A 12,794-nucleotide genomic window follows, 5' to 3' on the forward strand; every position below is an offset into this window, starting at 1 on the left:
CTGAACTCCTTGTCTTCCCTCCCAAACCCTGCCCCATCAATGACTTCCCCATCATTGTTGATGGCACTACCATCCTTCTCATCTCACAAACCCGCAACCTTGGTGTTATCCTGGACTCTGCTCTCTCGTTCACCCCTCATATCCAAGGTCACCAAGACCTGCCGGCCTCACCTATGCAACATCGCCAAGATCCGCCCTTTCCTCTCCATCCAAACCGCTACCCTGCTGGTTCAATCTCTCATCCTATCCCGATTAGATTACTGCTCATCCTCCTCTCTGATCTCTCATCCTCCTGTCTCTCCCCACTTCAATCTATATTTCACACTGCTGCCTGTATCATCTGTGTGCAGAAACGCTCTGGGAGTGTTACTCCCCTTCTCAAAAATCTCCAGTGGCTACCAATCAACCTACGCATCAGGCAAAAACTCCTCACTCTCGGCTTCAAGGCTCTCCATCACCTCCTACCTCACCTCCCTTCTTTCCTTCTACAGCCCAGCCCGCACCCTCTGCTCCCCTGCCGCTAATCTCCTCACTGTGCCTTGTTCTCGCCTGTCCCACTGTCGACCCCCCAGCTGACGTCCTCCCCCTGGCCTGGAATGCCCTCCCTCCGCATATCCAGCAAGCTAGCTCTCTTCCTCCCTTCAAAGCGCTGAGCCCACCTCCTCCAGGAGGCCTTCCCAGACTGAGCCCCCTCCTTCTTCTCCCCTCCCCGCTTTACCTCCTTCACCTCCCCATAGCACCTGTATACCTGTATATGTTTGTACATATTTACTACCCTAGTTATTTAACTTGTACATATTTATTCTATTTATTTTATTTTGTTAATATGGTTTGTTTTGTTGTCTGTCTCCCCCTTCTAGACTGTGAACCCGCTGTTAGGTAGGGACCATCTCTAAATGTTGCCAACTTGTACTTCCCAAGTGCTTAGTACAGTGCTCTGCACACAGTAAGCGCTCAATAAATACGATTGAATGAATGAATGAATGAAAGTTTTCTGTCTTGACAATTACCTGAGTCAGGATTACAACCCAGGTGTTTTTGACTCCCACATCTGTGCTCTACCCAGTAAGCCACTGTGCTTCTCAGCACTGGGGACTGGTACTTGGAATTCACCACTGTCTTTGCACCATGGTACCTATGAACACAGTTTTAATTTATATTAATGTTGGTTTCCCTATCCTAGACTGTATGCTCATTGTGGGTAGGGAACATATTTACCAACTCTATTGAATTGTACAAGTGCTTAGTACAGTGCTGTGCACAGAGTAAGCGTTTACTAAATACCATTGACTGCTCACTTACTGACACTGTTCCCAGCACCTTCTCTAAGATATGTTGCAAGGTCATGCTTGCTGTGCCATTATGTTCATTCATTCATTCAACCGTATTTACAGAGTGCTTAGTGTGTGCACAGCTTGTAAAGTACAGTTCGGCAATATATAATGATGATGTTAAGCGCTTATTATGTGCAAATCACTGTTCTAAGTGCTGGATGGAAACATATGGCAACTATATGGCAACATATAGTGAAAGTCCCTACCCAACAACGGGCTCACAGTCCAGAAGGGGGAGACAGATAACAAAACAGAACAAGTAGACAGGTGTCAATGCCACCAAAATAAACAGATTTATATATACACATCATTATTAAATAGAAAAATCAATATGTACAAATATACACAGGTGCTGTGGGGAAGGGAAGGAGGTAGGAAGAGGGAGTGGGGACGTTGGGGAGGGGAGGAGGAGCAGAGGAAAATCAATCAATCAATCAATCAATTGTATTTATTGAGCACTTACTATGTGCAGAGCACTGTATTAAGCGCTTGGGAAGTACAAATTGGCAACACATAGAGACAGTCCCTACCCAACAGTGGGCTCACAGTCTAAAAGGGGGAGACAGAGAACAGAACCAAACATACCAACAAAATAAAATAAATAGGATAGAAATGTACAAGTAAAATAAATAAATAAATAAATAAATAGAGTAATAAATATGTACAACCATATATACATATATACAGGTGCTGTGGGGAAGGGAAGGAGGTAAGATGGGGGGATGGAGAGGGGGACGAGGGGGAGAGGAAGGAAGGGGCTCAGTCTGGGAAGGCCTCCTGGAGGAGGTGAGCTCTCAGCAGGGCCTTGAAGGGAGGAAGAGAGCTAGCTTGGTGGAGGGGCAGAGGGAGGGCATTCCAGGCCCGAGGGATGACGTGGGCCGGGGGTCGATGGCGGGACAGGCGAGAACGAGGTACAGTGAGGAGATTAGCGTTGGAGGAGCGGAGGGTGCGGGCTGGGCAGTAGAAGGAGAGAAGGGAGGTGAGGTAGGAGGGGGCGAGGTGATGGAGAGCCTTGAAGCCCAAGGTGAGGAGTTTCTGCCTGATGCGCAGATTGATTGGTAGCCACTGGAGATTTTTGAGGACGGGAGTAATATGCCCAGAGCGTTTCTGGACAAAGATAATCCGGGCAGCAGCATGAAGTATGGATTGAAGTGGAGAGAGACACGAGGATGGGAGATCAGAGAGAAGGCTGGTGCAGTAGTCCAGACGGGATAGGATGAGAGCTTGAATGAGCAGGGTAGCGGTTTGGATGGAGAGGAAAGGGCGGATCTTGGCAATGTTGCGAAGCTGAGACCGGCAGGTTTTGGTGACGGCTTGGATGTGAGGGATGAATGAGAGAGCGGAGTCGAGGATCACACCAAGGTTGCGGGCTTGTGAGACGGGAAGGATGGTAGTGCCGTCAACAGAGATGGGAAAGTCAGGGAGAGGGCAAGGTTTGGGAGGGAAGACAAGGAGCTCAGTCTTCGACATGTTGAGCTTTAGGTGGCGGGCGGACATCCAGATGGAGATGTCCTGAAGGCAGGAGGAGATGCGAGCCTGGAGGGAGGGGGAGAGAGCAGGGGCAGAGATGTAGATCTGGGTGTCATCAGCGTAGAGATGATAGTTGAAGCCGTGGGAGCGAATGAGGTCACCAAGGGAGTGAGTGTAGATTGAGAACAGAAGGGGACCAAGCACTGAACCTTGGGGAACCCCCACAGTAAGAGGATGGGAGGGGGAGGAGGAGCCTGCAAAAGAGACTGAGAAAGAACGACCGGAGAGATAAGAGGAGAACCAGGAGAGGACGGAGTCTGTGAAGCCAAGGTCAGATAGCGTGTTGAGGAGAATGGGGTGGTCCACAGTGTCAAAGGCAGCTGAGAGGTTCAGGAGGATTAGGACAGAGTATGAGCCGTTGGATTTGGCAAGAAGGAGGTCATTGGTGACCTTTGAGAGGGCAGTTTCCGTGGAATGAAGGGGACGGAAGCCAGACTGGAGGGGATCGAGGAGAGAGTTGTTGTTGAGGAATTGTAGGCAGCGCGTGTAGACAACTCGTTCAAGGAGTTTGGAAAGGAATGGTAGGAGGGATATGGGACGATAACTAGAAGGTGAGATGGGGTCAAGAGAGGGTTTTTTTAGGATGGGAGAGACATGGGCATGTTTGAAGGCAGAGGGGAAGGAACCAGTGGAGAGTGAGTGGTTGAAGATAGAAGTAAAGGAGGGGAGAAGGGATGGAGCGATAGATTTCATAAGATGAGAGGGAATGGGGTCAGAAGCACAGGTGGCCGGAGTAGCACTTGAGAGGAGGGAGGAGAGTTCCTCTGAGGATACCGCTGGGAAGGATGGGAGAGTAGCAGAGAGTGTTGAGAGCCAGGGGGTTGGAGAAAGCGGGGAAGAGACTTTGGGGAGGTCGGACCTGATGGATTTAATTTTGTTAATGAAGTAGGAGGCCAGATCGTTGGGGGTGAGGGAAGGAGGAGGGGGAGGAACTGGGGGCCTGAGAAGGGAGTTGAATGTACGGAAGAGCTGGCGGGGGTGATGGGCATGGGTGTCAATAAGGGAGGAGAAATAGTTTTGTCTGGCAGAAGAGAGGGCTGAGTTAAGGCAGGAAAGGATAAACTTGAAGTGAACGAGGTTGGCATGGTGTTTAGACTTTCGCCAGCAGCGTTCAGCAGCTAGAGCGTAAGAGCAAAGGAGGCGGACAGTGGCAGTGATCCAGGGCTGTGGGTTAGTGGTGCGAGAGCGGCGAAGGGAAAGGGGAGCGACTGAGTCTAGCTGAGTAGAAAGGGTAGAGTTGAGAGCAGTAATCTGATCATCAAGACTGGGTAGAGAGGAGAGGGCGGCGAGGTGGGGTGCGAGGCGCTCCGAAAGATGGGTGAGGTCCAGAGAGCGGAGATCTCTGTGAGGAAGTAATACGGATTTACAGGGGAAAGGAGTGTGAGTGAGGAGGCAGGTGAGAAGATTATGATCAGAGAGAGGGATTACAGAGTTGGTGAGGGTGGACACAGTGCAGCGGTAGGAGATGATGAGGTCGAGGGTATGACCAAGTTGGTGAGTGGGTGAGGTGGGGTGGAGGAAGAGGTTGGCAGCGTCAAGGAGAGATAGAAGGCGGGCGGCAGAGGAGTTGTTAGGGATATCCATGTGGATATTGAAGTCTCCGAGGATCACTGGGCATGGAGAAGGAGAGAAGGAAGGTGAGGAAGGGGTCAAAGTCGTTAAAGAAGTTGGAAGTGGGGCCCGGAGGGCGGTAGATGACGGCTACAAGAATCTGGAGGGGGTGGTAGAGGCGAATAATGTGGGCTTCAAAGGAAGGGAAGGAAAGGGAAGGGGGAGGAGGGATAGTGCAAAAGCGACATTGGGGGGCGAGAAGGAAACCGACACCTCCTCCTTTTCCGGTGAGTCTGGGGGAGTGGGAGAAGAAGAGGCCTGCACTGCAGAGAGCGGCAGAAGAGACTGTGTCGTCCGGCGACAGCCATGTTTCAGTTAGGGCGAGGAGGAGTAGAGAACTGGAAAGGAAAAGGTCCAGGATGAAAGGGATCTTACTTAAAATGGAGCGGGGGTTCCAGAGGCCACACTTGGCAGCAGCTGTCGAGGGTGGGGAGGGAGGGGGAAGGGTGTGAGGGGTGGGGAGGGTTTGGATTGGGATGAGTTGGCAGGGGCCTGGGCGGGGAGAGTGGGAAGGGGGGTGGCGATGGGAAAGGAGAACTGGGATGGGGTGGGGGCGGGGAGAAGGGGAGGGAGGGGGCCGGGAGGGAGAAGCGGAGGACCTGCGCTGGTACAGAGGAATCCTTGGTAGGGGGTGAGGGGGAGTGGTCTTGGTGGGGGAGAGGGAGGGAAACAGCTGGGTGGGAGAGGGGAAGGGGAAGGTGAGGAATGGGAATGGCAGTTGGGAACAAGGGAACTGAAAGTTCATGGTGAGGTCAGCAGGGCGAGTGACAGTACAGCGGGGGGGTTAACAATTGAGATGCAGAAGCAATAAAACAGTAGCAATGATAAAAGTAGGCGATGGCATCACAGGGTGTAGTTAAGCAATCAATATGCTATGGCAATAATAGAATTGGCAGATAATGATGTCACACAGAGCAGATACAAACTATTAAGAGCTGGAGTAGGATGGGCCAGTTAAGGAGGGTCAGGGAGCAGAGATACCTGGGGAGGGGAGCGAACAGTCAACTAGCATGGGAGGGCTGAGTAGGTGTGAATGAGGTTGTCGTTAATGTAACATGGTGCTAACAAGGGCTTTTTACCTGGGGGCGGGGGGAGAGTCAGTCAGGACTGGACCGGGAAGTGGGGGGATGAGGGGCACTTTACGGAAGGCCTCCTAAGTGGGGGGGGTGGAAGCAGGGGGGGCGTCCGTGGGGGCGCTGAGATGGCGGGTGGGTGGGCGGCTGGGCCTCTCGGGAACGGAGTCCCGGGCGTCAATGGCAGCGCTCTGAGGAGAGGATCCTTCCGGGAGTGGCAAGGCCGCGCGGTGTGATGGCGGGCGGGTCTCTCGGGAACGGAGTCCCGGGCGTCTATGGCGGCACGCTCTGAGGAGAGGAGCCTTCTGGGAGCAGCAAGGCCGCGCGGTGTGATGGCGGGCGGGCGGGCGGGCCACTCGGGAACGGAGTCCCGGGCGTCAATGGCGGCGCTCTGAGGAGAGGATCCTTCCGGGAGCAGCAAGGCCTCGCGGTGTGATGGTGGGCGGGCCTCTCGGGAACGGAGTCCCGGGCGTCTCGCGGTGTGATGGCGGGCAGGGATAGAACTTCCCTTTCGGGAGGAATATAATCAATTAGCAATATTAGAGCTTCCCCGTCCCACGGCCCTTGCCTCAGTGTGTTGGTTCTGGTTGTAGAGTGGGCATCTAGCCTTCTGGGCAGAGAGAGACATGTGGGGTGCTGCTGATGCAGGAAAAGGCGGGGGCTTAGTCTGGAAAGGCCTCCTGCAGGAGGTGAGCTCTCAGTAGGGCTTTGAAGGGGGCAAGAGAGCTAGTTTGACAGATGTGTGAAGGAAGGGCATTCCAGGCGAGGGGGAGGACGTGGGCCAGGGTAAGAGAGGTAAGAACGAGGCACAGTGAGGTTAGTGGCAGAGGAGTGGATTGTGTGGGCTGGGCTGTAGGAGAGAAGGGAGGTGAGGTAGAAAGGGGCAAGGTGATGGAGAGCTTTGAAGCCAATAGTGAGGAGTGTTTTCTTCATGTGAAGGATGATAGGCAACCACTGATTTTTGAGGAGAGGAGTGACATGCCCAGAGCATTTCTGGAGAAAGATAATCCAGGCAGCAGAATGAAGTGTAGACTGAAGCAGGGAGATACAGGAGGATGGGAGATCAGAGAGGAGGCTGATACAGTAATCCAGTCACAATAAGATGAGAGATTGAACCAACAAGGTAGTGGTTTGGATGGAGCGGAAAGGGCGGATCTTGGTGATGTGAAGGTGAGACTGGCAGGTTTTGGTGACACACTGGATGTGTGGGGTGAATGAAAGAGCAGAGTCAAGGATGACACCAAGGTTGCGGGCTTGTGAGACAGGAAGGGTGGTAGTGCTGTCTACAGTGAAAGTAGGGAAAGTCAGGGAGAGGACAGGGTTTGGGAGGGAAGATAAGGAGTTCAGTCTTGGACATGTTGAGAGTTAGATGGTGGGCAGACATCCAGGTGGAGATGTCCTGAAGGCAGGAGGAGATACAAGCCAGGAGGGAGGGAGAGAGAATATGGGTGGAGATGTAGATTTGGGTGTCATCAGTGTAAAGATGATAGTTGAAGCAGTGGGAACAAATGAGTTCACCAAGAGAGTGCGTATAGATGGAGAACAGAAGGGGACCAAGAACTGAGCCGTAAGGGACCCCCACAGTCAGGGGATTCATTCAATCACTTATTGAGCAGAGAAACAGTGTGGCTCAGTGAAAAGAACATGGGCTTGAGAGTCAGAGGTCATGGGTTCTAATCCTGGCTCCGCCACATGTCTGCTGTGTGATCTTGGGCAAGTCACTTAACTTCTCTGAGCCTCAGTTACCTCATCTGTAAAATGGGATTAAGACTGTTAGCCCCACATGGGACAACCTCATTACATTGTATCCTCTCCCACTGCTTAGAACAGTGCTTTGCACATAGTAACTGCTTAACAAATGCCATCATTATTTATTATTATTATTATTATTGAGTGCTTACTGTGTGCAGAGCACTGTACTAAGCGCTTGATGAGAAGGTGAGGAGAAGCCCGTGAAGGAAACTGAGAATGAATTGCAAGAGAGATAAGAGGAGAACCAGGAGAGGACAGAGTCTGTGAAGCCAATGTTGGAGAGTGTGTTGAGGAGAAAGGGATGGTCTACAGTGTCAAAGACAGCTGAGAGGTCGAGGAGGATTAGGATAGAGTATGAGCCGTTAGATTTGGCAAGCAGGAGGTCATTGCTGACCTTTGAGAGGGCAGTTTCAGTAGCGTGTAAGGGACAGAAGCCAGATTGGAGGGGGTCTAGGAGAGAGAATTCTAGGCAGAATATTCCAGATCTACTACAAAAGAATGTCATTACTGAATTCTTTCACTGTCACACTTTCACTTTCACTGCTTAGCAAAATTTTAGGCAGAATATTCCAGATCTACTACAAAAGAATGTCATTATTGAATTCTTTCACTGTCACAGTGTAGTAGATCTGGAATATTCTGCCTAGAATTTTGCTAGTGAGATATTAAAAGAGGATTATCAGAGGACCTGGGTTCTAATCCCTGCTTCACCACAGTCACACTGCTTAGCTGACAGTCTAGAGGGGGAGAAGACTGACACCAATTTAAATAAATAAATTACAGATATATACTTTAAGTATAGTGTGGCTCAGTGGAAAGAGCATGGGCTTTGGAGCCAAAGGTCATGGGTTCGAATCCAGCTCTGCCACATGTCTGCTGTGTGACCTTGGGCAAGTCCCTTACCTGTATATGTTTGTACATATTTATTACTCTATTTATTTATTTATTTATTTTACTTGTACATATCTATTCTACTTATTTTATTTTGTTAGTATGTTTGGTTTTGTTCTCTGTCTCCCCCTTTTAGACTGTGAGCCCACTGTTGGGTAGGGACTGTCTCTATATGTTGCCAACTTGTACTTCCCAAGCACTTAGTACAGTGCTGTGCACACAGTAAGCGCTCAATAAATATGATTGATTGATTGATTACAAGAACTAAATCCCTCAAGGGCAGGGATTGTGACTACCTGTTCTATTGAACTCATGATCGGCATTCTAATACCCAGTACTCTTGCACACTTTATGCACAGAATAATGTAACACACACACAGTAAATACATACTGTATAGTGATTAGCATCCTGTAAATGCTGGTGCAGGCATTATAATCTGTCCTCAGTAGAATATTCTAAATACCATAGAGGGTTTATTCCTCTATAAATAATAGGCATTCTACTCTGTATAGAAAGAAATAGCACTGGTTAGAATAAATTTCATACCGTAATACCAATAAGAATGATAGAAATTAGTCCTAATTTAGCACAGGACCAGGAAAGTCTGGTTATGGATATTAGATGCAGGCCAATTGTCACACATGATTTCAACAAGGGGTCCACTGGCAGTCAAGTTGTCATTCACGGAAGGATTGCCTCACTTAAGAAATATCTAGCAAGAAAAGCCAAAAGTTGTTAAAAACAAAAAATGGAAACATTTAGAGAAAAATCAACAAAACACGGGGAGATTCAGAAAAAGAATACAGATGAAATTTATTTAAGATACAAATACAGATAACTGATTTCTACACTCGGCATATCATTAAGAATTCTAGCAGAAGGACACTAAGTTTGTTATAAAATAGATTTACTTTTAATTCACTTTACCATACAAATTATTTGAAACAGATAATGGAATGTGTCTGTATTGGCCTTGCATCCCATTTTGTACTGAAACTCTAATAGCAGTAATAAAATATATTTTTGTTCTCCATTAAAAAAACTTCTAGTTTCCCTTCGTTTAGGAAGTATAAAATATTATAATTAAACCCTTGGTTACTCACATTCATTAAATGCCTACATAAGAGTCTAAAGGACAGGCAGAGTTATAATTATGTTGGTCCTGGCATTTTTTTTGCTTGCAGCATGTTTGCTTGTTGTTTGAATTCAAATGAAAGGGCCAACTGGGTTAACCAACACACCTCTCCCAGTATTTTATTTTGGATGCCGTTGATGGAAGCAGTCCATTCAACTGTACTTTGATCACAAAGGGAATGAATGTAAGGGTAAAAATGAAAAAGTTAGGACGCAAAAGTGACTGGAATCCCCACTCCTTATGTTCTGTACCAATAAAGAAAAACTAGATAAATAAGATTATAAGAATCAGTCACTTGTCAGACAGGTATTATTTACATCTAAATTCCAAAAGTTTAATCAACTCCTCTTATTCAACTGCTAACTTATTTTCAATTGCCACATTATTTAACTGCTAAAGCTTTTATGTGACTGCAATGGAAGTAAAAACTCAGTAACCTAATAAGAACTCAGGTATTTTATACTGCAAATAGTTTCTACATCCATAGAAGTTCAATGAGGAGAATATCTTTAATTCTTGAAAGAAAGGATTTCAATTACTCAGTTCTGCCAAGTGTTCTTACTTTGCTTGGGGAATTCCCACACTGAAACTGGAGATATTTTGAAAAATGGTAGAAACTTTGGTCAACAATTTATAAAAAAACCTGAAAAAGACCTTATGTGAATCTAAACAGAATATAGATTTAAATAGAAGCATAAGCCAATATTGATTACGCAAAGTCGAAAGAGTGTAGAAGCAGAGAAATAAGTTCAAGGAACAGTGCTCTAGTCTATTTGTTAGTTCAAAGTCTCACAAGTGTACTGTTATTTTCTGAAACTTGGGTTCGATAATTGAAAGTTCAAAACAGAACCAAAATCCAACTCTTTAACAGTCAGATTTTTTGACTACTTAGTATTTAAATGTTTTCCTGAACTATTCAAACCTTGCCTTTGGCTACCAATAATCTCACTTACAGAGCAATGAAAAAAGACAGCATACAAAGCTAATACCATGAGAAGTAAGTTGGGACTACATTTATATGAGCTTTTTGTTTTTCTACAAAAATTATTTAAGGCTATTGATTTTGCATATCCATAAAAAAATGAATATTTGGAAAACTGCTCAGTACAGATGACAGGAAATTGATTAGGAAATCCAAAATAAATTCAAAGTTAAAATAAACTCAAACTTCAAATTATTATTATGGTATTTGTTAAGCATTTACTATGTGTCAAACACTATTAATCTGATCAGACATAGTTCTAACCCACATACTGTTCACAATTTAAGTAAGAACAGGAAATGAACCCCCATTTTACATATGAGAAAACTGAGCCATGGACAAATGAAGTGACTTAACGGAGATCATACAGCAGACAAGTGGCAGAGGACCTTAGTTGCCAAATTACAGGTAGAATGAAGTCCCCAAATCCCCAATGCCTCTGCATTTTAATAGATTCATATGGTATGTGGGTTATTTTCAGATGAAAAATGACTGTGTTGAATAATTAGTCTAATCAAATCATGAAAATGAGATGCAGGCATCTCAACTTCGGAAGTAAATTCCCTCTCCTTTTTTGTTAGATGCTTTCAAAAATAACTACTGCCTAATTCCCACCTGAAAGAACACAACTGCACAGATATATTAATGTAGATGTTCTCCACACACTAATTCCAAAATGCCCAATATCCACTATTGCCCTCAGTTTCTTTTTGAAAAACGAGTTCAACTCAGAAATAGCTTCTCTCTCTCTCTCTCTCACAATCTCCTAAATTAAGTATCAGGTTATCCCCCAGACACAAACACTGTTAAAAGCCAAGAAGCAGAAATGGAAATAGAACATAACTGGTATGAAGACAACTCTCTTAAAATGGGGATTATTTCTTCTTTTCCTTAGACCAATGTGGGACAGGTATTCTGTCTGATCTGACAGCATTGTATCTACCTAACTTTTTGACAATGCTTAATGAATACCATAATTCTTACAATTATTAAGGCACAGAATAGCAAATTCTTATGTTTAAGAGTCTAATTTTAAAATTCCTTGAACTTGGTAGAGTCACTTGTATCTTTTAGATCCTAACTCGAAATCATGACAGTGTCACAGTGGCTTTAATATCCTGAGGCATTATTATGAAACCTGATGAGACGTTAGCTTAGTTGGATATCTTTTTTTTTTTGCTTCAGGAATGAGCAAAGCAGAAAGGGGAGGGAAAAATGAACAGGAATAAAGTTGCCAGAGCAGTTTCCAAAACTGGTTACTTACATCCTTTAGTATTTGTTCCCAAGAACAAATTACTAAAATTGTAATCTCATCATGATAACAGATAGCCATGTGCATTAGATTTTTTTTTAATCCGGTAAATTGACTTCTCTTTAAAAAAATAAAATTCCCTTTAAGGTCACTTCAGCTGTTCTAAACTGGCTTTTACTTTTTTCCTGGAATGATGCAAGTTTTCCTCAGGTGTACAGCCGTGAGGTTTTGTCACTCAGTTCATTTTCTTTGCTACGTTTAAATGGTGGACTTTGAAAAGGAAACACGCAGGTGGTGGTTTTCTCCAAGATCGTGATTGTGGAAGTCAATAAGGGACTGAATGGCCTCTTCGACTGAGCCCATCTGGATCAATGCCATTTTACGGTCCTTCCTGCAAAGACAGAGTTTAATTCATTGTCTCGTGAAACTGAAGTGTGTTATCTCATATGTTTCACCTCCTATTTTACCATCACAATAACACTGATATCTCTTCAGGAATAAAGTCAGGCCTCAATAGCTTTTTTTCAGTTTAAATTTTACTTGAATACTAGACATCATTAACAATACTACATCCTTTATAAAATGGGATAATTTTGATTCACACCCTCCATCTGAGATCCTCTCACTGGATTCATAAATTAGTTGTATTATGTTTCCTGAAAGACTAATGAGTACTTTAGCTGGAAAGACATTTTTACTCACTGGAAGAATTTAAATCCTTTAATCATTCCACTGTTACTGGAGAACAGTAACCTTAGGTCGTCTTCAGTTATTGATGGTCTAGAGGGAAAAGGAAAAAAAAAAGAACTCAATCCATAGTACTTGTTGAGAGAAACTAACACTGAACTAAGCACATGTGAAAGGGTAGCACTGAAACAGGTCACGCATTCCCTTTCATCAAGGAACCTAAAACCTGAGATATGGACCAACAAATATTTATAAATAGTGAGAATAAGATGAATACATCAAGCAAATGGATGAATGAGTAATTGAATACTGGATATAAACAATAAATAATACTACTAATAATAACTATGGTATTCGTTAAGCGCTTACTATGTGCCGAGCACAGTCCTAAGCAATGGAGTAGATAGAAGATCATTAGGTTGTCCCATGAGAGGCTCACAGTCTTAATCCCCATTTTACAGATGAGGTCAGAGAGGCATAGAGAAGTTAGGCGGCTTGCCCAAGGTCGCAGAGCAGACAAGTGGCAGAGCCGGGATTACAACCCGC

General features: G+C 45.4%; 2 protein-coding genes across 2 annotated transcripts in view; one reads left to right on the forward strand and one right to left on the reverse strand.

Annotated features, from left to right (window-relative positions):
- LOC119946718 (polypyrimidine tract-binding protein 1-like) overlaps positions 1-10,928 on the forward strand; it is a 49,722-nt gene extending 38,794 nt beyond the window's left edge. The window contains exons 13-14 of the mRNA XM_038768130.1: positions 9,377-9,441; positions 10,891-10,928. Coding sequence (XP_038624058.1) covers positions 9,377-9,441; positions 10,891-10,928 — 103 coding nt within the window. The remainder of the gene's footprint in view (positions 1-9,376; positions 9,442-10,890) is intronic.
- The window catches only part of LOC119946729 (polypyrimidine tract-binding protein 1-like), a 47,263-nt gene continuing 43,457 nt past the window's right edge, over positions 8,989-12,794 (reverse strand). Inside the window, 2 exon segments of the mRNA XM_038768148.1 lie at positions 8,989-11,952; positions 12,264-12,341. Of these exon segments, the coding sequence (XP_038624076.1) occupies positions 11,820-11,952; positions 12,264-12,341 (211 nt within the window). The 3' untranslated portion in view covers positions 8,989-11,819.

Source organism: Tachyglossus aculeatus, chromosome Y3 (genome assembly GCF_015852505.1).
Source record: "Tachyglossus aculeatus isolate mTacAcu1 chromosome Y3, mTacAcu1.pri, whole genome shotgun sequence".
In the NCBI taxonomy this organism is placed as follows: domain Eukaryota; kingdom Metazoa; phylum Chordata; class Mammalia; order Monotremata; family Tachyglossidae; genus Tachyglossus; species Tachyglossus aculeatus.